Here is a 27410-nt window from a genome sequence, read left to right on the forward strand (position 1 = left end):
TTTTCAGACTCTTCCACAGATATTATCTCCTTCAATACTTTAAATAGCCTGATGAGGCTAGTGAAGCAGGTCATTGTTATTCTGAACAGTTTATAGATGAGAAATTTGACCTTCAGGGAGGCTGATTGAGTTTCCAAATTAAGTGGTGAACCCGAAACACCCAATTCAATCCACTGTACTATAAGATATTACCTATCAAGGCACACTTGCCAATCTCCCTGTGAGGTAAATAGAATGGATATTAATATATTGTTATTCCCAAAAGTCCTTTGTTTCTGTGATTATTACATGAATTAGGATTACTGCGTGTGTGTGTGAAGACAAAAATAAATTATTATTCCTTTATCATTTTCAGCTGCCATCCAAGAGACCTATTGGAATGAATACTACACTTTCTACTCAAGGTAGGCTTAAGAATTTTATTTAAAAAGAGGCAGTAATCAAATATTTTAGTTCTTAAGAAGTAGTGGAAAATTCTTATATATATAGTTGTGACCTCATAATGATAATTTAGTAAATGTTTGTTAGTGATAGAGATTATCTGAAGATCTATGTATTTTGGAAATGTTTTACATGAAAAATATTGAACATGAAAATAAAATATTTCATGCATTTCTTTCCTAGAAAATTTAGAGTAAAATAAATACATTTTATAAGACTGAGAAATGAACTAATCTTAAAAGTGACTAAGTCTTGGTAGATTCTAAAAGAATTGCCCTTCTAATTTAAAATCGATTTTAATGGCTCAGATATGATTTACAAGACAGGATGTGGGATTACAAATAGCTTGGGCTAATTAAAACTTATCAAAATAAAGATTTAAAGTTTTTTGCTATCTTACTTTTAATTACTAGGGGGGAAATAGCATTTAAAAGACCTAGATACTTCGAAGTGCATTGATGGCCTTAAAAAAATCAATTAAAATTTATGAGGAATGGTCATAAATTCAGAATTTATTTTTTCAATTATAACTACAACATTAAAGGAATGAATCTGAGCGCAGCACTTGATTTCAAGGATTCTGACTTGTGAATACACTACCTAATATAGTCTTTATATTTTTCACCATTATCAACTTATTGTAAATTCCTGAGGGCAAGGATTCACACCACAGTTCCTGGCATTTAACACATACTCAGTAAATTCAATTAAAACCAGGCAAGGGTTCTAAAAATGAGGCTACAGTCCCATGTTCTTCAACATCTTAAAATGATTTCTCGATGTGAATTTATTGAACAATATTTATACTTGCATAGAATTTTAAATTTTATACATTGCATTCACATACATCAGTCAAGAATCACAATAATTTGTAGATATCATCTTTGTAATAGAAAATGGATTCTATGAATAGAATGTTATCGAGTTATAACCAAGATGTTTTAAAATGAGAATAAGCAAATCTGTGACCAAAATTGTGTTCTGCTTTGTTAAATCTTTGGAATTTCTTTCTTTCATCAAGTTTTATACTAGCAGCAAAAGTGAGATGGTAGACAATTTTACTGGGTAACACAATGTATTTAGTTGTTAATGATTGAATTTCTGATACTCTTACATGAAAACCTAATACATTTTCTTTTGAATTATTAAAATGTGCTTCTGCAAAGAATGCTAATTTAATGTTTTTAGGTACATTACAAAAACAGAGGGCATAAAAAAGAATAACTTCTGTCAAAATAAGCCCATTATTCTGGTAAATTTTCTGATTGCCTATAAGTTTGATCCTGGTCCAGAGATATCAAGTAGAGAAAGGGCCTTAAAAGTCAGCTGGTCCAGGCACTCATTTGGCTTCTGTCACCCAACATACTCTTGTCCTTCCTGCTTTTTATCACCCATAAATTTGATGGGCATCTTCTCTGTAGCTCTACTCATGTTCTGTCAAAATCATCCAGTGTGTCAGGGATGAGAACAAAACCTTGTGGCACAGTACCAGAGATCTTCCTTCACCACTTGACACTGATCTATTAATTGACATCTTTTGTGTAAAAGCATGAAATGGTTTCTAAACCATCCAATTTGCTGTGCATCTAGCTGGTATTTCTCCAACTTATTCACAAGAATATAATAAAAGACCTTGTCAAATGCTCTCATGAAATGCAAGTACACTGCTGTACTTTTCTTACCTACCAATCTAAAAATTTTTAAATGTAAAATATTTCTGCCTCAGACATATAGCTAATAAAGGCTTATTTATCTCTGTATACATGTATATCTATTTGCTATATTAAATTACTGGATTAATCTTTTCAGGAAATCAGTTTGTATTTTTCGTGTAGCCTCCATCTACATAGCATTTAGTATTTTAAGTGTCTTGAATGACTACTGTCATAATTTCCTATATTTTTTATATAGAATTGAATTGCATTTGCTAACATGGTTAAAGAGCAATTAATATAACTATGAGAGGGGAAAAAGAATAGAAGGGTGTGAATTACTCTTTTATAGAGACCATACCAATAAATGTGGTGGCAATAGATTATAACTTGGGTAATAATCACAGAATTTTCAAAGATTTTGCCTGGGAATTTTGAAAAATCTTAAATGTTTGTTCATTTCATTCAATTTTATAAAAGTGGCAACTGTATCAACAAAAAGTAGGTTATGTTCTAAGAGAATATTATTTCATTAATTCTCAGATCAGTTTTTGTCCAGAAAACCAATTTTATGAGCCTCATATACACAAAAAGGCATTCTGAAAATTAGAGAAGAATATTTAATATGAAAAAGGACTAGAGATGGGAAACTTCTAGATCACACAGTATTTTTGAATGTTCCACTGGACATTCCCATATGCAGAAACAAACTTTATAAATATCTAAAGCTGGAACTTCATTTTATATATAAATATATTTTTCACAAGGTTTTAATACACATTGACTGTCTCAGGAATAAAACAAACTATTGTGAAAATCCAAGGAAATTTTACTTTGTGTTGTTAGGGATTTTTAAAAAAATTTTAGTTTTTTAAATTTATTTATTTTTAAAAATTTTTACAGACTGCATTTTGATTCATTATATACAAATGGGGTACATCATTTCATTTCTATGGTTGTGCATGATGTAAATTCATACCATTCGTGTAATCATATGTGTACACAGGGTAGTGGTATTAGGGATTTTGCTAAGAGTTGTTCAGCATCTAAAAAAATCACACTGTGGATGGCCAATGGTGTTCATGGTGTTTGAGTCACTGTACCATGCACCAGTGTCACTCTATACTTATTGAAATGTATTCATAGTATCATCACCTAAAAACTTCACTTGTGTTCTTGTGTGATCCTGCCTGAATAACTGCATACTAAAATGTATATTACTTTATCATAAATGACTATTTATCTTTAAAACTAAGGTCATGGCATTTTTAAAAAAATGTGTGCACAGGTAGGGTATATTATGTACACATTTTGGTTTATGATAGTAAAGAAGGGGTTACAAAGTATTGCTTATTAAAAATAAAGTAAAGGGATGCCATTGGGACTGAGAAGTTTGCCAACCTGTTAGCCACAGGGAAATTCTAAGATGAAGGATATCATACTGAAAATAAATAGAATTTTTAGGAGAGCATAAGGACATTTCCCTCCTGTGCATCCAATCTCCGATCCTTACAGCACCATAGAGAATGAAATAGCATTTTAAAAATTGCTCTCTTTTACAGCCAGCTGTGACTATCGGTGAACTGGAGGTCTACTTCATATACCAACCTGAATTAAAAACAGTCAGCCCTTTAGTCAGTTCAGAGCCCACATTCTTGATTACATTTGACACAATAATCATCATCATATCTTAAGACTCAAATCAGCCTGACAGTGCTCGACTCAGGGCTGCTTCTCTCAATTAGCTGAAAATTGCAGCCCAGCTCATCTTCTGGGGAATAAGTTTACATTTACAATTTTGCCATGGTGAAAAAGCAACAAAGGTGATGGAAGAAACAAAGCAACTTTCTAACTTGTACAATAACTGTTCCATTTCAGCAAAGTCTGACAAACCTGTTTCTACAGGAATCAAAAAGAGGAAATTGCTTTTGTTTATTTAAAAATACACACAAGATAAGTCGAGTTTGAACTAAAAGGGGGAAAATAGACAGAGTGTGAAGGTTTTCACAAGTTATTTTCCAAATGACAGCTTTCAGAAGGAATAGTCAGCTTTTGGTAAGAGCCAGATTAAAAATAACTTAAAATTAATAGTTACATATAATTTGGAAATGAAAAGGGAATATGGAGGTCATTAGGAATAAATTTCCAATAATATGCTAACATAATATTGTGTCCACGTGACACAAAGTGTTACTCTGTGTATCTGCTTCAAAATTATTTCTCATCTGTATTTCTAGGGAGAAAATAATCAAGGATATTTTTGTTTATTTTACGTCATTTATGGTACCTTATATGCAGAGAAAATGGACAATGGCAATGCAGCTACACTTCATGGCGGCTGTCCTGAAGATTCGCTCATATAACAATGCCCCCTAATATGCCATCTTCTATGTGAATAACAATGCTGACTCAGAACAGAGAAATGTACAGATGGGACAAACAGGAGTCCAGAAAAATGGGAACAATACTGAAGAGCAGGAAACCTAGAAAAGCAAGACAATTCTGGAGGGAACTGAGATATTAGGCATGTTGTAGTCACTGGGGATGGGGAAAATATGTGGGCGGGAATCGGTGTATGAGACCTGACAAAGTTCAAGAATCCACAGGAAGCAACTGTCAGCAATAATTGAAGGGCTAAGGTGGATATAAAAAAGAAATAAATAAGGAGGAAGCAAAGTTGAGGACAGGAGTGCTAGGGAGGAGGAGAAATGACAAGAGAGAGGAGGTAGTAAGGACAACATTTGAGTTTTATTTCCAAATATCCCTATTCACCCCAAGTTTAACATTTCTCCCAAGACACTATGTGATGAGTATGCTTAATTCATGGCTATTCCTAAAGAAGGAATATTTATTTTATTATGGTACAGTTATCTTTATCTATCATATAGGATTGATTTTTAAGGTCTGGTTCCTGATGCAAGTTTTAATCATTTTGCAGTAAGGAAGGCAAGAGTACTGAAACATAAATGTTCCTTTATCATATGTAATATCATCTAAGTGAATTTTGACTTGAATCTATGTGGTACACCTTATTAAAGAAAAAGAAAAAGATAATATTAGTGCTTTTCAGTGAATTAAATGATATCTTCTTTAGCATTAGCCATAATTTAGCATCTGAATACCATAAGAAATATTTCTATAGACTCTGTTCTCCTTTAGAAAATAAACTTCACATTTTCTCTTGTCACAGTACTTAAATTTTGAGAGTTGTTCTTAAGCTTTACAAAAAATTCTCACACAAGCCAAATTTTAAAGCATTATCTAGAAAAAGGCATGCATTTATATTTTACTAAAACTACCCTCACAGTTCACTGCTGTAAGTATCAAGAAGCTGATACATACCTAGTTAAGTTTGGCAAAAATAATTAGAAACATAGTTTACTTAAAAATCTACATATTGAATTTTATATTCTCTCATATTACCTAAGGGTATTTTTCCAAATTCTAGCATAGTTGAGTTATAAGGAAATAATTGGAAACCCTAATTAAGTAATTTAGTAAGTAGAAATGAATGACTACTTACTTTAAATTATGTAGACCAAGTTGTAAAGCATTTGGTTCGTTCTTGTGCTGGTATAATTTTCACAATGGAAAAAATGCTGTTTAGATGCTGTCATTTAAGACCCCAATAAATAATCAACTGATTTACTTTAGTTGGTTCCAAGTAACAACACAGATGATCATACAATACTTTAAAAACCCACACAATTTGACCAATGAGCAATTCAATCATTTCTCTATTAATGGTCATAGAAGCACAGTTACGAATTATATTTGCTAGCCACAGAATTGGATTACATTGTTTTTTAAGACCAGTCCTCCATTTTCTGTGAGCTCAAAGGATAATGTTTCACACAGCTAAAGCTGTGCAAGAGAAGAGGCCAGTTCACAGGATAAGTGCAATACATTTTACTTGGAAATATCCTTGAAGATCACCCAAAAGCTTAATTGACACAGGATGAGATGGCACATCTAGGAAAGATGAATGCCATTCAGAATGAGTTTGATCTAGATATCTGTTCACTTCTTGGTGTAAATCAAATTGTTGAATTTAATTTCACAAATGTTACAGGTGATTACTTAGGCAATCACTGGCTCCCCACATAACTTTCTAGAGTTGAGCCCAGATCTTTCCTTTTCCTGCTGTAATGACAGAAAACATGGTAAGGGTTTATTACTACTCCTCATCTCTATTAGAATCTCATGCATTTTCCTTCCTGAATAAATGTTGTCAGTAGTAAAAATATGATTTGTTGATAAATTGTAATTTTTTTCTTTTTCCCTTTCTTATTTACATTTATCCCACTGTGTGACCAGATTCCAAGACTAAGTTTAATCATTAGTTTATTGTTAAGTAGTTTGAGTTCTTGGCTGAAGAAATGCCATTCTGCATAGTTTATCATACATATATGCTACACAAACTGAGTGTTTTGGGTAGCCACATACATGTTTTTAAAAATTCTCTCCTGAAAATGTGAACACAATTTTCTCCATTTAATTATATTTTTCTTTAAGCATATAATTTTAAGGTAGTTCTTAAAACTTGTAATATGTGATATAGTTGTAATTATTTTAATCTTCATGGAAAAATAATGTAATAAAAATAAAAATATTGGTGTGATGTTGGTGATACAACTAAAAATTGCACATGCATTTTGTTAATGGAATATATACTCAATCATAGCTTTAGGTGAATAAAATCATTATTTTATTAGGGAAATGATTTTATTAGGGAAACATAAAAATACCTACTTCATCAACATAGTGAGTATATATAAAACACTGTAGATTTTCCCACTAAATTATAGTGATATCTAATTTTTTCAATATATGTTAGAAATAATAAAAACTTAGAGTAACAATATTATTCCTCAGAAAAAAGAGATTATTACACTTTCCTAGAATGTGAACTAATAAACACATACATTGAGAATTTTTTTTACCATCCACAATACCTATTGCAGTACTTGGCAAAGAGTAAGTGCTTGATTTTAACCGAAGCAGTTAAGTAGAAAATGCAAATATATGTCAATATCAGTCTTTTCACTTTAGATACTTCATTATGTTACCTGCCACTATTTGAGTTTCATTTATACTTTCAAAGTTAGAAATGGAAGGCTGTACCAGGTAACAAATATATAAAAGCTAACTTTGGCAAAACTTTGGAATACAGATAAAGAAGATGGAGAAAAACTTGCTTTTCTAGGAACAATGGCCAATATTTACTGAGATGCCCTTTTGGAGCCAGTCATGTTAATATGCTGGCAAAGGTTGAAATGAGTTAACAGAAGTACTTGAAATATTAAAAATCAACAAATCAACCTATAGGTGAAAATTCCCAAAGAATCGAAAAGACTACCATCAATATAATTGATGCCGAAATGTAAAATAAAGAACAAAACTTAAAATATTGATAATGAATACAAGAATTTCTGCATCAGAATGAACAGAAGCTGGTGTTCAGAGTTTGGGAAGGTAGCAGACTCTCTATGATTTGGTATCTTTTTCTAACTTATAAGTATTTCAATGTTGAAATTAATGAATAAGATTCAGAGAAAGGTAACCCAGATTTGGCTCTGTTCATTTGGAGTGTGTGCTAGTAAATTGTAAAGATGCCTACCTGCTAGTCATTGGACAAGTAGGGCATACCCCAGAGAGCAAAACTCAGCCAAAGCAAGGCTTTCTATCCCATCAATCAGGGACTTCTAAGTCAGGAGTGAATCTCAAGTCACAAACTGACCAAATAGTCTGAGAACCTGTGGTTCCCACAACTGCTTTGTTGAAGAACCATGTCCTCTTCTCAGAGCAGACCAGGTCTGCCCATCAAGAGTAGTTGCCAAGTGAGACTGGATGGCTAGCATCACTCTACATAAGAAGTATATTGAGGCTTATTCACACACACACCAAGTGCTTGGTTGGGCTTCTGGGATTGCCTACCTGCTAAGATAAGTTATTCTGTCACCAGCAGGAACCTAACAATTAGGCTAAAAGTAATCATTAGCAGGGTGTGAATTATATGTTTTATGTGGGGGAAAAACACACACTCAACTATGAATTAGTTCCATGCTATTAAAATGTTGATGAAGATAGACTATCAACAAGGGTTAATAGGTTTGTTTCAGTGGAAAAAAAACTTATTAGCAGATCCTGCAATTATAATAGACTCTATTGTCTACTATTGTATTGTTTATTGCTATTTGTTAAAATAGAGACTTAGCCTAAGTGTAGCTTTTTTTAATTAAAAAGAATCCAAGATTACTTCCATGATTTTTAAATAATTTCCCTTCTATCCTCCTGGGAAGTTGCAGGAAAAGAAAGATCCAATATTATTCAAATTCGCTGTACCAAAGAATCTATATTTCTCTTCCTTTCTCTGTTTTCAGCCTCCTATCCATTTATTTACCTATCTTTATAACAGAATATGAGATGAGAATAATGGTCCTGAAGGAATAATAGAAAAGATGTCTGAATTGAGTCAAAGGTCAAATAGCTCTAATTCCCTTGTTTAAAATGGCAAGTTTATAGGCTTACACACAAGTGAAGAGTCAAGTTCGTGGCACTTGAGAATACTATTCGGGAAACACCCAGTGAGAGAGTCACCATGCAATAGTCTGTACTAGATGCTATGCTACCTATCTTATAAATGTTCACTGAGTGCACGCTCCATGCATACTATTGGACTGAATGTCACAGTGTCACATAAGATTTTTTGAGATTTTTTTTGAGAAATTGTTCCCATTGGTCAAAGTTTAAGAAGGGATGCATAGTCTACTCCTTCTATCACTTTCCCCTACATATTCACAGACACAGGTACTTTGTTGATTCACTACGCATACACCATAATACAGGGTCTGGTTAATCCTACAGGAAAGACATTTCTTTACTTTGATTTAACCTGACAATAACTAAAGTGTTTTCAAACACAGAACCCTTATTTGAGTTCACACTAATTAAGATACAATACAACTAGTTCTGATAGAGCCCCATTTGGTGGAAACAAAGCTATGCTTAACCATCTTTGGATAAGAATCCCTCAACTTTCCTTTTCCACTGCTTTATGGCCTTACATTTGTGTGTGTGTGTATATGTGTGTGTGTGTGTGTGTGTGTGTGTGTGTGTGTGCACGCACACCCATGTGTACCCTCATGAGCAAAAGTGTATACAGAAAGGGAGAAAGGGAGAGATAGAGAAAGAGGAGATAGAAGAAGATAGAAAAAGGGAGGGGGAAGAGACAAACAGACTGGAGACAGATTTTTGTCACCAAAATCCCTGTTGTCTTCATATTTTGAAAGTTTCTGATTTGTGTAGTATAGTGGTTCTAAAACTTTAATAGGTACAGAAGTGACTTGGAGACCAGGAAACTTGTTAAAAGTTTTTCAGGTCCTACCCCCAGAGACTCTGATTTAGTAGGATGGGATAGGACTCATGAAATTATGTTTCTAGCAAACTCAGAGATGATGCCAATGTTACTAACCCAAGATCACACATTGAACAATATGAGGTAGTGGATACACTGATGCTCTTCCAAGACTCCACGCCCTAGCTGGTGGGAATATTGACAGCTAACAGCTCATAGCTGCCTCACTCATGGAAATTGCTCTCAGCTGCAGGTAACTATTTTATCAAGCTTGCTGTCTCCCACAGGGTGACCCAGTACCAGTAACTGGCTGCTACTGACACACAAAACTCAGTTCCCTTGTTTCAAATTAGAATGTCTCTGAAGGGCCCTGAAAGTTCTCAAGCTCCCCTCGGAATCTGCTGAGACCTCAATTCACTGTAGGCTGGTTTCTCTCTCTGCTCAATCTTGCCTTTCTCACATTCTTACACATATATCTTATGGGAATAATCAACAACCATTTGCACTCAACTCTCCATTTTAGAGTGTTTCCAGGGAGGTCAATGTAAGTCAGTTGAGATTTGTTTTATTTTTCTTTTGAACCCAAGTGTAGCACCATACATTTACATTTCATCTTTTAACATTCAGCCTGAGTCCAATTTGATGAAAACTTTTTGACTCCTGATATTCTTGTCTACTGTCTTTGCTATTTGTCCCTGCTTTGTGTCATTGGCAAATTCGATAAGAGTGTTATCTATGTCTTCATCCAAGTCACTGACAAAAATATTGGAGAGGACAGAGCTGAGATTAGATTGCAGTGAAAAGCTGCCAGAAACTACCTTACAAGTTGATATGTATCCATTAAATAGCAATGAAGGGAGGGAAGGCCTCAGTGTCAGAGATTCGAGTTGGAACACCAAATCTGTGTAAACAAAGGTCAATAGCTAGACTCACAACTAAAGAGAACCATGTCATTTTAGTATTTCTACTTCAATAAAAAATTTAGGTGGTACTTACATGTTACATATTAATAAAGCACATCTCACTACAAAAATGTAAAAATCATAATCATTATGAATTAATGATTATTATTTATCTAATATGTTTGAGGATCAAAGTTTGATTTGGTCATTTAAGGAGGATTTGTTTCATTTAAATATTTTGAAAGAGAGGTTGTGATAAAGTTGAAGCTCAACAGCTAAAACAATTTCACTAGGTAGACGTCAAATACTTGAATATAGAAAAAAGTATAATCCCTTAAGATTCATCTGAGTAACTCTAAGTCTAATGTAAGTTATAATCTCCAAAGGTGCTTTAGTGAGATTCACCTTGCTTGCTTTAAATGCTCTATAGCATGAAATGACATAATGAGGATTGGTGTCAGTTTTCCTTACTGGGGAAAGGGAACTGTGAAAAAAAATCTGTTATTGAGCACCAACTAGAACTGCTTCAGTGACTTCCCTTTTTGTGGGTGGGGATGGAACTGGAAGATTAAATTTCATAAAACTTACTAATACCTATATGTCCTACATATTTTAAATATAAAGAAAGCATTTTAATCAATGGTTTATCAAAAGAAAACAAGTCCTTAGTACACATTTTCTTCTTTTTTGTACCGGGGTTTTAACCCAGGGGTGCTTTACCACTGAGTTACATCTGCAGCCCTTTTTAAAAAAAATATTTTCCAAAAGGGTCTCACTAAGTTTCTGAAGCCCTTGTCGAGCTGAGGCTGGCCTTGAACTTCTGATCCTCCTGTCTCAGCCTCCTGAACTGCTGGGATTATGAGTGTGGGTCACCATGCTTGGCCACTATTATACATTTAATAAAGCCAAAAGATTCTCAAACTGTAAAACTGTTAGGATTATACAGATAAAAATTAAGTCAAATGGTGATTATATTCATTTATCAAAATAATGCAATGTTCTAAAAATAAAATTAGCTAATTTCAATACTTAATTATTGAGTATTTTTTAAAAACCTTTTGGAGAATGATGCAGATGCAAAGAAAATGAACAATATTATCATAATTGAAAAGTAATAAAATGGATGTTGTTGCTAACATTAATGGTTCCATTAAACCAAGGAAGGGAAACATACTGTCATTTGTTTTAATTTTAGACACTGTAACATTAAATTTATCAATGAAAAAAAGTCTGTTTGTGTCCTATATTTTTCCATTAGGAAACATTTGTGAGTTTAATTGCCCAGCTTTCTCATGGGTAAGTTTCATGTAGGGACATTTCTAAGCATATATTTTGGTGTGCTAGAGGAGCCCAATTCAGACTATAGGACTGGGTTAGAATGAAATTGGCTACTTGGCTATATCACCAGGTAATTTTCCACACCAGTAAATCACCAATGACATGGTTCCAAATGTCTCCCTTTGCATGCAATCCCTGCAAGCTAGAAACACTCTAATTACTTTAAAGGAGGTGACATAAAATGAAGCAGGTAGTTACTACTATGAACTTTTTAGATCCATATGGACCATGACACTTTCTAGCCCAGAGCCCCAAGGTTTCATGTAACAGGTATTATGTTATCCTGTTGTAGGCTGGTGAGAATTCTTATGCTTCATAATCAGTTGGAAAGATTGGGTCTCAGATTATAAACATGGGAGTGTTTTGTAAATATATGCACAACCCTCTCTTACAGAGTCCATAGAAACTTCCTCAAACTGCCAAAAGAAGTGTACTTAAAGGAGTAGCTAATGGATTGGATTCTTAAACATACCCAAACCTTTTAAGTGCTTAAGGTAGCACAAGAGTGATGAAAAATAGGATACCCTAAATTGAGAAAGTTGAATTGACTTTGTCAATTATATTTTTTAAAAAAATATTTTTAGTTGTTGATGGATCTTTTATTTTACTTATTTATATGTGGTGCTGAATTGAACCCCGTGCCTCAAGCATGCTAGGCAAACACTCTACCATTGAGCCACAACCACAGTCCTGTCACTTATAATATTTATGAATAAAATGTCATAAATATATTATGAACAGTCCCCAACTTAATTAGGTGTTGTATTTTAAACACAAGTCCAGTTAACATCATGTCACATTCTTTTACATAGCTTCAAGGGCAGCTTTCATGCTTTAAATTTTTGGAAATGATCCAAAGCCATTTAGTGCCCAATAGCTGATTGTTTCATTCAACTCACAGTTGTTGAGTACAATTACTAAGCAAACACAAGGTGTGGCTATAAAATAATACAACAGTCTGCTGTTAATCATAAAATAGTCCCTAGGTAGTTCTAGAAAATGAGTTCCAAAAATGTTTGGAGAAAGGACAGTACTTGTGAATAGAGTATATATAATTCTTCTATGAAGTTCATATTTGTCCCTCTCCTAAATAAACAAGCAAGCAAAAATGTATGATAATATTTGCTTTTATTTCCTGAAAAATAAAAACCAGTTTTACTTACTTATTTAATTTTACTTTCAGAATAATTTGAGTATGCTTTTGCTTTTGGTAATATATCACATATTGAAATATCTATCAGGTCTCAGGAGGGGGAAAAAAGGAATGCCAGGAACTGAGGGAAGTGATATGATTCATTTTTGAGGAAAAGAACTCTGAGGCCAGTGTGAAGGTCAAATAAATATAGTGACTCAATGGCTGGGAGCACTGAGAAAAGGTATACACAATTTCCCAGGCAAAAGATAAAGAGGTTTTGGGATGAGGTGACAACTGGGATGAAAACAAGGGTTAGATTTTGAAATAGAATTCACAGAATTTTGGAACCCTATTTAATACTTGTGTCAGTTGATTAGGAAAAAGAAAGGAATGGAAGGGTAGAAGGCAATTCTTAGATTTCCAGTTTTAGAGACAATTAAGTTACGGAATTAAATCCATGGACAGGGAAATCTAGCATTATTTTAGGGGCAGGTAATACATCCTACTTCAGACTTTTTGTAGCCTGTAGAAAATATAGGTGGAGATGTATGGTAGGTGGCTGAAGATACAGTGTGGGAGATCAGGAGAAAGGAGTAAGATGAACATAAAGATTGACGCATCTTTTTTTTTTTTTTTTTTTTTTTTTTTTTTGTGGTGCTGGGGATCAAACCCAGGGCCTTGTGCTTTCAAGGCAAGCACTCTACCGACTACCGACTGAGCTATCTCCCCAGCCCACAGATTGAGGCATCTTAATCGTAGTTGAAACCAATAGATGAAGCTACTTGAAATGCGTAGAGAGAAAGAGAAGGGAGAATTAAGAAAAGAACACCAACATTTAAGGTTGTGTAGAACAGAAAGAAGGTACACTGATTATCGTTACAACTCCCAAATTTGTATCCTGAGTCATTGCCCAGAACTTAAGATGTGTATATCTACCTATCCACTACACATCTCTACCTGGATGCATACTAAAAGTGACTGCATCTTCCTCAAAATGCATTTTGCCCTTGGGGACTTCCCATCTCAGTATGGGTATTCCCCTTCCACCAGTTGCTGAGGCTAAAAATTATGGAATCTTCCTTAAATCCTCTCTTTATCTCACCCCAAATCCAATCCACTATAAAACATTTCTGACTTTGTACTCAAACTATAATAGAATTCAACTGCTTCTCACTACATTTATCTTTCCCATCCTGATCTAAGCCACAGTCATCTCTGATTGAATTGTCACAACAGTCTCCTAATGGTCTCACTACTTCCCTTTAGTTAATTATAACAGAGGAACCAGATAAGTCAAAACATGCCACTCCTCTGCTCAAAACCCTCCAATGATGTTCTTCTCGTTTAAAGTAAAAGGTAAAATTCTTAGATGGGCCCACAAGAGCCAGTATAGTCAAATTCCTATTACTTCTCCAAATTCATTAGCAATCATACTTCTGCTCACTAAATCCTTTGCTGCCAAGCCAGTTTCCTTCAGCTTCCTCTAACATGCCAAGCCACTTCTGCCTCAGGGGATTTCCACTTATTAAGACTCCCCTAGACTGCCTTTCTTCCAATTATCCATATGGCTCCAACCCCAGGTCCTTTAGATTTTGCTTAAATGTTGCCCTTTTAGTGAGGCTTTTCTTGACCACTATAATTATTTTTTAATTTTTAAAAAGTTATTATTTTTTGAATGACATAATAATTGTACACATTTATGAGGTATAGTGGGATGCTTTGATTAATACTGACATTAATACTGATCAAATCAGGATAATTAGCATATCTATCACATTAAACTTTCATCATTTCTTTAAGGTGTGTACATTCAAAATCTTCTCTTTTAGCTATTTTAGATATACTGTGATTATTAACTACTACCCTACTATTTACCACCACATTTAAATGGCAGTGCTTCTCTTCTATCACACATACACTTTCTCTTACACACATGATTTCAACTCCTTTCACTTTTTATGCTTTCACACTACACTTATCACTATCTGACACATCATATGTTGAAATTATTTATTTGTCAGCATCTATCTCCCATCTTCTCCGTCCTAGAATATAAGTTTCATGAGGATAGGGATTTTTACTGCTATTTACCCAGTACCCCAAACTAAGCCTACTTAGCACACAATTAGCACAAAAATGTTTGAGTGAGTGAATTAATTCTTAGGGTATTTATAATAGATAATATCTCCTGAACTTTACTGTGTGCCAGGCATTATGCTACGTACTTCACACTTAAATGAGAAGAGGAATAGGAAAGCCACATGATAATATTGTTCTGGGAACCAAGGAAGGGAGAGTTTCACCTAGTAGAGTTGATTAACAGTACCAATGTTAAAATAGAGTCAAGTAGATAGGTAAATAAAATAGGGCAATTAGATATTACAAAATCATGGAAGATGTTAACTGAGTCCTTGTTTTCATTCTCATGCTAGGAAGCAAAATTGAAGTGGGTTAAAGAATAATCTGGAGCTGAAAAATATATCAATTAAAAAAACTAAAAGATAAAAAAACTGGATGGAAAAGAGAAATTCTAGGAAAGTTCTTGTGGAATGGGGGAGACTTGAAGATATTGACTGACTGGAGGAGAGGAGCTAGAATAAAGAAATCCAAGATCCCAGAGAAAGAAGAAAGTACAGTTCCTAAAAGGAACATGTTGGAGAATGTGAAAGAGAACCAGTGTCAAGCTAGAGTAGCTCTTTGCTGCCTACATAATAGGACTCATTTCTCCCCTTTTCTTGTTTCTTTAAGGCCAAGATAAGGAGAAATAATCTAGGTATAGAGAAGCAAAGAGTGACTTATAAGTGCCTTCAAGGTTGCCAAAGATAGAGAGCCCAGGCAATATTTTTTTCTGATTATCAATTATTAATTGTGATCATTAGAATCTAAAATGTGTTATTAGGACAAACAGAAGGATACTACAATATTATTTTAAGGAATAGTGTACCCATATGAATGTATATAGTATGCATACACAAATGTGCATATATGCATATTCATATGTATTTATGTGTATATGCATATATGTATACATATACACTACTTTTTCTTAGAATCTACAAAAATTCTGGTACCAAGGGCCTTAGGAACTTCCTGCCATGTTGAAACTTCTCATGCTAGGACCAGGCCTCTACTGATGAACTTGGACCAGCCCAATTAGAAGTTGTGGAAGCCCTCATATAGATACAGGCAGATAATTCAGAGTTAATACTCATTTCTTGTTTAAAGAGTGATCCTGGAATAGAAAAAAGGAAATGAAATCTCATGACAGTGTCATCATAAAGTCATCAGCCAGATGGCAGTCCTTGAAATCTAATCCTTAGAGGCCTCTCACAATAATTTGTAATATCACATCTAATATTATCTTATTCACAAATCCATATCTATTCACAGAGACTGAAGAGAAAGAAATGAATTTGTGGAGGCTCACATTTTTTGCTTTATATGTTAACATGAACTCTATATGGAATACGATCAGGAACACAAAATATTTTCCCACATAGACCATCTATGTTCAGAACAGAGGTTCTGAAGTAAATATTAGTTTAGTTTTTGTTTTATGTGCTGAAATAACAACCTGCCAGTGTATGATATCAAAATAAAGTTCTTCTAGCTAACATTTATCTTATGTAAAATTGGACAATTTGAAACTAAATTGAAAATGTTATTGCTTTAAATATACTTTCAAATATACAAAAATTTTGCATAGATTTATTCATATGATTGTCAGTTTCAGTACGGGAAACACATTAGTGTTCAATGGTCAGATAGTGTCTAGCCTGAACTATGAAAAATGATGCAATCAGAACGCTTTTCATGGCATTTTTTCAAAGATGTGAGATACTTTTCCTCCCATAATCCAAATATCAATATTATAAATCTTGCCTTTTAAAAATGAATTTATAGGATTAACAACAAAAGAGAAAGTGCCACTCTGCCACAGTTTTAGTTTTTTTCAAGTTGAAACACCACCACTAGAAAATGGATAAATAGAAGAAATAAGAGAGAGACAAGGAAATGCAATAATATATGAACCACTTTGTAAAGGCAGCATTCCTTATTTATAAAATATGACAGTAACTATTTTTGAGGTGATATGTACATAATTCTTACACATGTACTCTAAACTGCTTAGATGAATGTAGGCAAAGATGATCTGGATTAGGACTGTCAATACAACTTTTGGAGATGATAGAAATATTATACTTTGCACTAATAGGGAAGCCATAAGTTACATATGGCTCTTAAGCACTTGAAAGGTAGCTAACAAGACAGAGAAATTGAATTTAAAATTTTATTTAACTATAATAAAATTGTCACCTGTGACTGATGGCTATACTACTGAATAGCACAAATATAAAAGATGATGATTTTAATTCACTTCTGGGTTCAGCTGGGCAAAATATTAGATAAATAGGTCAAAATGCAAAAGATCAGGAACTAGGGATATATCTCAGTTGGTAGAGTGCTTGCCTCACATGCATAAAACCCTGGGTTCAATCCCCAGCACCACACAGAAAAATGCAAAAGATCATATACATACTTCATGTTCTTTATCTAGCATAGAGTCTGTAAGAATGTAAAATAAAAAGAAGCTGTAGACAAATCATAATGTGGTTTAATTTATACAATGGACATGCATAGCAAACATAGAATGTGAATTTCTAATGTAAAGTATCAGTAGCCCATAAAGAATGCAACTTTGCTCATGTTCTTACACTGACCAAAGCAACAATCAAGTCCATATGGCCCATTTTTACTATAATCCTACTCCACCAGTCAAAGATTTGGTTGTTATTATTTTTCCCAGGAACTTAATGCAGTTCAGCTACAGTATGCTAGCCTGTTTCCATATCTTTTGTGGCAGACATTCTCTTTGGACAGGCCCAACTTCAATCCCTAGGCATAAACAATGATTTTGTGACACAGTACTGGACCTAAAGTCTCTGAGATAGACTTTGCTTCCATGGTACAGTGCTGTCCCTTCTACTACTTCTTCTTCCTGCTGGAATGCACATATTCTGAGGAAAATGCCAGGAAGAACATAGGGACTTCAGGGCTGACATTGCTGGCCCACTGAACCAATGTCAGTATCTTCCTACCTCTGAACTTCTCATTATGGGAGATTAATATATCTCTGTTTGATAAACTACTGAATTTTTTGGTGACCCAAAACTGATGAGTTGAAATGAATTCTGCTGTCATGTATAACTAATTAGAACAACAACAACAACAAAAAAAACCCTGAAAAGCAATCCTAATGGGTAAGATTTTCTTTGTGTTGAGCTACTGACACAGAATAATGGTAGTTAGTTAGTTGTTGTTTGTTCATACACTAGTAGTTAGTTATTTGTTGTTTGTTCATTTACCTATCCAATCAAAAAATGTTTGGGGAGTAGTTACTATATGCAAACTAAGTTCCAGGTTATATGATGGTGGATACGCAACCAACATACTTACCTGTACAGAGCAAACATTCTCATAAGAGACAAAGAACAGCAAACACTTTGGTGTAATGTGAGATAAACATAACAGTGTACCAGAAGAGCATGAGTTTTTAGGGTTGGTAAAGAAGGTTTCCTGGAGGAATTAACATTAACACTGAGACCTGGATAATGAATAGAACTTAAGCAGACCAAGAAGAGGAATGATATATTGATATATAAATATCAAGTCAGCAGGCCATGTAGAAGACAAAACATAGCCAAGAGGAAATGAAAACAGCTCTCTTGTTACTTTTTGCATGTGACAGAAGGAAGGGGAGGATCCAAGGAGGACAGGAAATTAGGCTCCAGTTGTAAGGAAAGACCAAATCACAGAAGACTATAAAACCATTTAAAGGAGTGTGGTCTAACTTTAAAGGTAATGGTTAAGCTACTAATAGCTTTAAAATTGGGAGGCTGGGCTACATCAATACACTGTATTTAGAAAAAATCATCCTGAATCCTAGAATGGGTAGAAAGTTGAAAGATTAAAGGAAGAAAAACCAGTAAAACGTATGATGTGGTCATTCAGGCCTAACCTCACGGTAGAGGTGTAGGGATGGAAAGAATTGACTGGATTTGAAAACTATTTAGGCAGTAAATTGTTGTACTGTAGTTTAGCTATGGGAGTTATAGAAGAAAGTGGTAAGCACGACTATCTTAGTTTTCCAAATTGAACGACCAGATGGGTTCTGTTAATGTTCACTGGATAGGGACCATAGGAAGAGAAGTTGGTTGCATTTAGAGAAAAAGGCTGAGAGAGGGCATAGATGAGTTCAGCTTTGCATCCAATCAATTTGAAGCTCCTGTGGGAAATTAAAATGGAAAGGCAGCAATAGGATATACAGGTCTAATACTCAAAAGAGCATTCTTAGCTGGAAATACAGATGGGTAGTCATCAGTGGACTGAAAATACACAAGTGAATGAATTTCACAAAGAGTATATATGAAGTGAGAAAAGAATGGAGAAGAACTTTACAGGCCTGAATCAAAAGTAGCTTGGTGAATTGCAGATTCTGTATGGGCCATGTAAAAATGTAAGTTGGCTTCTTGAGTCTCATCTCTACCCATTGGGGAAGTAACTATATATCTTCCTTAGCAGATAGCATTTTAGGGACAAAGTCAAAAAACAAACTGGAATTCCTTCTCCCAAATAATTCAAAGACCTTAATAAAGTGATCAAAGATCTCAGAGTTTTGCTTAGGGCATTATGCAGCATGATATGAACAGAGGGGTATGCCAGAAAGAGTAGTGTAGATGGAATAGCTCAGTCCCCTGAAACTCTAGTTTTGTACTATAAACAAACATTTTTGTTTACTCCTTCTTAGTTTACATCCCTAAACTCACTAAATTAATTTATCATCTTAATTTATTTTCCCAAAGAGGCTTCTGTTTGAGAAGCAGGTATTTTCCTTTGAGATCTAATGATTGACTCTCTGATAATCAATTGATTTCATAAGGATAATTCTTCCCAAGTCTAATCTGCCTTTGTTTTACTGAACGGATAGCAGATTTTTATTTGGAGAATAATGTCCAAACCTTGCCATCTACACTTAAATTTCCCACCGCCAAATATCAGTTCCCTTTTGAAATGTGCACTTTCTTCACCACGGTTTTTTTGATAGGGCCTCAGTTCCTCAACTTTAGGTTGAATTTTGTTTTCCACGGTCCTCTGGACATACACTGTTAGGAATTCAGGACTAGAGCTGCTCTATTCTCTAGGGTCATCAGCCTAAATCAAGCTTCACAGGAGTAGTTTAGCAATCTTTTGCTCAGTTTTAAGATTTACTTGGTTTTAATTTCCATATATCAACAGCTCATTACTCCTAAGACTTCCTGCTCCTTAGTTAAAAATCTGATTTTTTTCCTCAATGTTAGAATTTTCCTTTTAATAAAGACTACCTAACTGAATTTTTCAGTAATTTGCATCATATTCTAGAACTCTCCTTTCACTGTTGTTGTCCTCCCTGTTGCTCAGGTGCTATTTTTGCCTGTTTTCTGACACAACTCAAAACAAGAGCCCAAGGATCCTTCACTTGTCATAGTACACACAAGGTAACTTCATTATGCAAATGGAGTCATCATTTAGCAAACATTGACGAGCTCCCTATCATGTCACCTGGTTTAGGACCTGGGGATGTGTTAAAGAAGAAAGATAGTCTCTGCTCTCATGGAGTTTAGACTAATTTGTAAGACAAGCATAAAATAATTAATTATATAATTCATGTTTTCATTTATGATTGGAATAAGTGTTAATGCAAAAAAAGCACAAGGGATTAATAAGGAGACACTAGTTTGAGGAGATAGTGTCTCTAAAGAGCTGTGAATTTCCATAACTATGTAATGGGAAATGAAAAATATGAGTCATATTACCCTACATGGATTTTACCATTGGGAATTTAAGATACAATAACAGCTCTACAGACAGCTATAACTCCATCGTGAAGTTCAAAGTGACTTCTTTGTTAAATTAAGTATGGGACAGCATGTGCCATGATGAGATAGAAAGGTATTTGTTCAGATAGAGTTCTCAAAGCAGACTGATAAATGACTTTTACCACTACAAATCAAGATTTTGTTCTTGTTAATCTTGATTCTGTCACAACCTTTTTGAGTGGGCAAATCATTTCATTTCACCAGACTTTGGGTTCTTTATCATTACAATAGGAGGCTGAGCTAAGCCTGTGAGTTAAGTCAGCATTTGCCATCTTGGATCCTCCCAAGCTCCAACTTAGCAGGATTGGGAAAACAAACTTGTCTTGTCCATCTGATGTCACCACCCTTTTACTAGAGTCAATAATAGCTTTAGAAATAATGTAGTTCCTACCTTTTATGAATATTTCCCCAAGAGGCATTGATGTTCTCAGTTATCATGTGTACTTTTCTGGTGTCATCTGCAGAATAATCCCGGAGAAGTTTCAGTGCCAAGTCGTTTGCCACATCTACATTTATCTGCCATTGGCGGAGGTCTTTGGCCAACTGCTACAGATGTGTATGGGAAATAGAATGAACGCCAGGTTATTTTTCTGAAATTGTAGGTAGAGTTTCTTCAAATGATTCATAAATAGCTTCTGAATCCTCAGGTCAGATATGTCTGCAAGATTGTTTTTAATACACCATATGATTTAGTCTATCATAACAGTATAAACTAACCTGCTTTTCATGACAAAACTTTTCAAATGAAGCAGTTCGAGCAATAACCAGGTTCAGTTATTTCAATTTAGTACCAATTAATTGGAAATAAAGTGAGCTTAATTGTTTTTATCACAGGAGAGAGCAAAGTATAAAAACGAACTTCTATATAATTGTTGCATATGTAACACATAACAAAATTTGAACGGAAAAAAAGTTTCATGCATTTCTCCTCTCTTCATTAACTTGTTGAATTGTTTATGTAATTAGTGCCATCTACTGGCATTCAACTAAACCTGCATACAGGAAATATTGACAAAAGGACAGTGCCATTATCCTAGTAACAAAATTTTTTGAAGGATTATCATAGTTAAAAAATACTTTACTTCAAAATTAGAACAAAAATCAAAATTAGCAAACAATCAAGTCTTGACAATCAAGTGTTTGTCTCTGACAATCAAGTGTTGTCAGATTAGCCATTTCATTACTGGAAGTACATTTCAAAGAAGGAAGTCAATCAATTATAGGTGTATCTGGAAGTATACCAGCTTGAAACTTCTATTAAACACTTTTGCAGGTAGGAAGTTTTCAAATATTGAGATAATATTACATTGTTGGGACTGTGACTGTGGTTCAGTGGTAGAGCACTTGTCTCACACATGTGAGGCACTGGGTTTGATCCTCAGCACCACATAAAATTAAATAAATAAGATTTTGTGTCTACACACAACTAATAATTTTTTTTAATATTACATTGTTAAGATAGCTATATCAAATTCAATATGGTGGGTTAAGCTATGATACATGGGTGGAAAAATAAGAATAGGCAACATAAAGGACAGAATAAAATGATTTTATAGAAAAGAAAAAAGCCAACTTTCAAATAATAAGCAAATGCAGTATTAAATCTAGGAGATACAATTTAACACCAATTAACAAAAAACAAAACCCAGAGACAGAAAGTCTGAGAAAACTAGCACATTTACGGACTATTGCCAGGAACAGTATCTATCAGGAGAATTAAGCAATAGATACCAAGTGATATACAAATGCTTAATCCCAAAGACCCAATAATCTCACTTTTTAAAACTTATTTCAATAAAAATTTTTAAATGATAAATATACTATAGGAATACAGATCTTCATTAATCAAAATCCTAAAAAAACTCAACTAACTTTAATATTTAAACAGGAGGTGTTAAAAGCATATAATACATTAATGCAAGGCCCAATATATGGTAAACATGCACAGTAATCACTGTAAAAGGAACATAGTTTTCTTGTGTAAAAAGCAACAAAATTTTTATCTACACTGTGTGTTATAACCTAAAAACTGTAGTCATGAATTAGAAGGAAAATAGGAGCTGAAAATAACTCATGTTTCTGAAAAGAAGAATCACTTTTGTTTTCATAGCTGTTTTTTTTTGTGTTAGTATGATGTTCATATAATAAAAATCAAACACTTGTACTTTTAGCATAGTTTCAATGAATTTTATTGGACTTCTATTCCTTGAAAATATATAATCTAGCATTTCTTAGTTAATTAGAACAGTCTATTTTAGAATTAAACTAAATGACAATGTTTACTGCATTTTAGAACCAAATTATCAAACCAAGAAACTAAAGTCAAAAGCAGGAGAGAATTTCTAATGGCACAGAGCTCAGTTACTACTACTACAACTAAAATTTATCTGTGGAAAGTCTTTCTTTCCTTCCATACTTCTTACATGAAGCACCATAGTTCCTATTTTCTTTTTTAAAAATTTTTATTTGTTCTTTTTAAATATACACAACAGTAGAGTGTATTTTGACATATTGTACCTACATGGAGTGTAAATTCCCATTCTTGTGGTTGTACATGATGTGGAGTTACACTGGTCATGTATTCATAAATGAACATAGGAAAGTGATGACTGATTCATTCTACTGTCTTTCCTTTTCCCATTCCCCTCCCTTCCCTTCATTCCCCTGTGTCTAATCCAATGAACTCTACTCTTCCTTTCCCCCTTATTGTGTGTTACATAGCTCCTGTTTTCTACTTTTCAGATTCCTGATTGATTCAAAAGTCCTTCTGAGTTAAAAAACCCTCAAAGTCTTGCCTTTCCTAGAAATTTCCTTCTGAACATAATTACATTTCTTTCCTTCCCCTCCTCAGAAACTGAAAGTGATTAAAAATAATGTAGAGTAAGATATGAAAGACTGATTGACCCTTATTATCCAGAGGGTAGTATTTGCATTATAAAAGATCAGCTTTTATCATAAGTTAACCCTTGAATCAATAGCATAAGCATCCACAAAACTGTTACCATAACCTGGTAACTGTTTCCCAAGGAAACTTCTTTTTAAGAAAGATTTATAGACAGTTGTGATGGTGCACACCTGTAATCTCAGCAACTTGGGAGGCTGAAGCAGGAGCACTGCAAGTTCAAGGCCAGCGTCAGCAACTTAGCAAGACTCTTTCTCAAAAATAAAAAATAAAAAGGACTGGGAATGTGGCTTAGTATTTAAGCATCCCTGGGTTCAATCCCCAGTCTCCCCCTCCCGCCAAAAAAAGATTTAATTGTTAAACAAATACTTATGGTTGGAGATCCAAGATGGCAGACTAGAGGGAGGTTGCGTTCCTTGTCGCTCTGTAACTCCGGTTTCAAGTAGAGTATATCTGTTTCTCGAGGCAGTTTTTGCTGCTTATCGATCCCCGGCTGTTTACCCCATTTGTCTGCTGTGATCACCTGCAGTCTGCCAGCATATTGATGCCTTTTTTGAGTGCAGATTGCTCACTGTCAGGCGTCTATCATCCGCCATTTGCCTGCCTCTTGCCTGTCCATTGCCTGCCTTACACCTATCCATCACCCAACGCAGGAGGTTCACCTCCCGATCATCCGACAACGGTCAGCAAACTGATCGCCGACCGCCAGTGGAGCACCAGCTGCCTGCTGCTGCCTGGAAGTTCACTGCTACAGTACCTGCAGGTTTGATTACATGTGGCTGCCGCCATTTTGAGACAACAGCCAGGCCCTGTAGGACCCCTGGCAAGAATGACTGAGCCCCTTCTCCAGGATCCCTCAGTCCGACTGATCACTCCCTGCCTCTGGGGCCCTCACATCGACTGACTGCTCCCTGCCGCCAGGACCCCCAGACCAACTGACTGCGCCCTATCACTGGGACCCCAGACCGACTGCACCTGGCCTCCAGGATCCCACAACCACACCAAACACACCCTACCTCCAGGACCCCCGCCTGACCAACTGCATCCCACCTCCAGGACCTCCAGCTGACCACCTCCACACCCTGAGCTGCAGCTCCCCATTTGCCAACACATTTCGAAGCCAGAACGGCCATCTTGGATAATCCTGGAAGCCATAGCTCCGATCTTTAGGTGGGGCAAATTCCATCCTGAGATGCCTGCTGGAGGCTTGAAACTCATTGTCAGGTACCTCTCATGCATCAGGCTACTGAACACTGGGAGGTTTCATTAGTATATGACTGTTATAGTGTAGATTTTCTTTTTTCTCCTTATTGAAAAAATTTAAGTTTTTATTTCTTTACTTTTCTTGCTCTCTTTTCCTTTTGTTTACCTGTTCCCTCAGAGTCTCTTTCTCCCTTTTTTGCATGCTAATATACAATTTATTTTGATTACACTCTCACCCTTTCTATTATCTAGAACTTCTGTATATTCTTTTCTTATCCCATTAACAGCCACATTCTACATCCCTCTGCATCCTCTCTGCCCTCCATTAGAAACTGCAGACCTTATTGCAAATCTGTTTGTTTTACCAAAGATAATATTTGAACTCATTCTGTTTATTATGACAATTTTGTTATTGTCCTCATAGAGGCTATTTGGTCTAGGATTACATAGTGTCTGAATTGGGCACTGCTAATATTGATCTCCCTTTAAAGAAAGGGTTTTGGAAACCTACAGGGCCACTATAAGCCTATAGGGGGAAATCTGCAATACCCCAGATCTGTACTGCTAGAGGGGAAGATACATGAACAACATGAAAAAACAAGGGAAGAAAATGATCCAAACAAATCTAGATTCTATATTAATAGAATCCAATGACAGTATGTTAGAAGAAATGTCAGAAAAGGACTTCAGATTATACATGATTAAGATGATTCATGAAGCAAAGGATGAGATGAGAGAGCAAATGCAGGCAATGAATGAAAATACCAATGAGCTGAGAGAGCACCTGCAGGAAGCAAAAGATCATTTCAATAAAGAGATAGAGATTCTCAAAAAAAAAAAAAAAAAAAAAAAAAACAAACGGAGATCCTTGAAATGAAGGAAACAATAAACCAAATAAAAAACTCAATGGAAAGTATCACCAAAAGACTAGACCACTTGGAAGACAGAACCTCAGACAATGAAGACAAAATATTTAATCTTGAAAATAAAGTTGCCCAAACAGAGAAGATGGTAAGAAATCATGAACAGAAACTCCAAGAACTATGGGACATCATGAAAAGACCAAATTTAAGAATTATTGGGATTGAGGAAGGCACAGAGATACAAACCAAAGGAATGAACAACCTATTCAATGAAATAATATCAGAAAATTTCCCAAACCTGAAGAATGAAATGGAAAATCAAATACAAGAGGCTTACAGAACACCAAATGCACAAAATCACAACAGATCCACACCAAGGCACATTATAATGAAAACGCCTAACATTCAAAATAAAGATAGGATTTTGAAGGCCGCAAGAGAAAAGCATCAGATTACATATAGGGGGAGACCAATATGGATAGCAGCCGACTTCTCAACCCAGACTCTAAAAGCTAGAAGGGCCTGGAACAACACATTTCAAGCTCTGAAAGAACATGGTTGCCAATCAAGAATCCTATATCCAGCAAAACTAACCTTCAGATTTGAAGATGAAATAAAGTCCTTCCATGATAAACATAAGTTAAAAGAATTTACAAATAGAAAGCCTGCGCTACAGAATGTTCTCAACAAAATATTCCATGAGGAGGAAATGAAAAACAACAATGTAGGTCAGCAAAGGGAGGAACTACCTTAGAGAGAAACCACTCAAAGGAGAAACCAAGCCAACTTAAAACCAAAAATAAGCCAAATGACTGGGAATACAAATCATTTCTCAATAATAACCCTGAATATTAATGGCCTAAACTCATCAATCAAAAGACATAGACTGGCAGAATGAATTAAAAAGACAGACCCAACAATATGCTGCCTGTAAGAGACTCATCTCATAGAAAAAGACATCCACAGACTAAAGGTGAAAGGATGGGAAAAAACCTACCATGCACATGGACTCAGTAAAAAAGTGGGGGTTTCCATCCTTATATCAGATAAAGTGGACTTCAAGCCAAAGTTAGTCAGAAGGGATAAAGAAGGACATTTCATACTGCTTAAGGGAACCATAAATCAGGAAGATATAATGATAGTAAATATTTATGCCCCAAACAATGGTGCATCCCTGTACATCAAACAAATCCTTCTCAATTTCAGAAATCACATAGACCACAACACAATAATTCTGGGTGACTTTAACGCACCACTGTCACCACTAGATAGATCTTCCAAACAAAATCCAACCAAAGAAAACATAGAACTCAATAACACAATCAATAACCTAGACTTAATAGACATATATAGAATATTCTATTCATCAACGAGCAGATTCACTTTCTTCTCAGCAGTGCATAGAACCTTCTTGAAAATAGACCATATGTTATGCCACAAAGCAGCCCTTAGGAAATGCAAAAAAATAGAGATACTGCCTTGTGTTCTATCAGATCATAATGGACTGAGAATAGAAGTCAATGCAAAATAAAAAACAGAAATTACTCCAACACCTGGAGACTAAATAATATGCTATTGAATGAAACATTGATAACAAAAAACAGCAGGGAGGAGATAAAAAAATTCTTAGAGGTCAATGAGAACGAAGATACAACATATCAAAATCTCTGGGACACTAGGAAAGTGGTACTAAGAGGAAAA

The 27410-nt window shown here is 34.9% G+C and overlaps 1 protein-coding gene across 4 annotated transcripts in view; it reads right to left on the reverse strand.

The window, feature by feature from the left end:
* Dmd (dystrophin) overlaps window positions 1-27410 on the reverse strand; it is a 2099091-nt gene that overhangs the window by 509679 nt on the left and 1562002 nt on the right. For all 4 annotated transcript variants that reach the window (XM_047536255.1, XM_047536256.1, XM_047536254.1 and 1 more), the window contains exon 54: window positions 21133-21287. In XM_047536255.1, the coding sequence (XP_047392211.1) occupies window positions 21133-21287 (155 nt within the window). The remainder of the gene's footprint in view (window positions 1-21132; window positions 21288-27410) is intronic.

The sequence above is a fragment of the Sciurus carolinensis genome, chromosome X (assembly GCF_902686445.1).
Source record: "Sciurus carolinensis chromosome X, mSciCar1.2, whole genome shotgun sequence".
NCBI classification, from domain to species: Eukaryota; Metazoa; Chordata; class Mammalia; order Rodentia; family Sciuridae; genus Sciurus; species Sciurus carolinensis.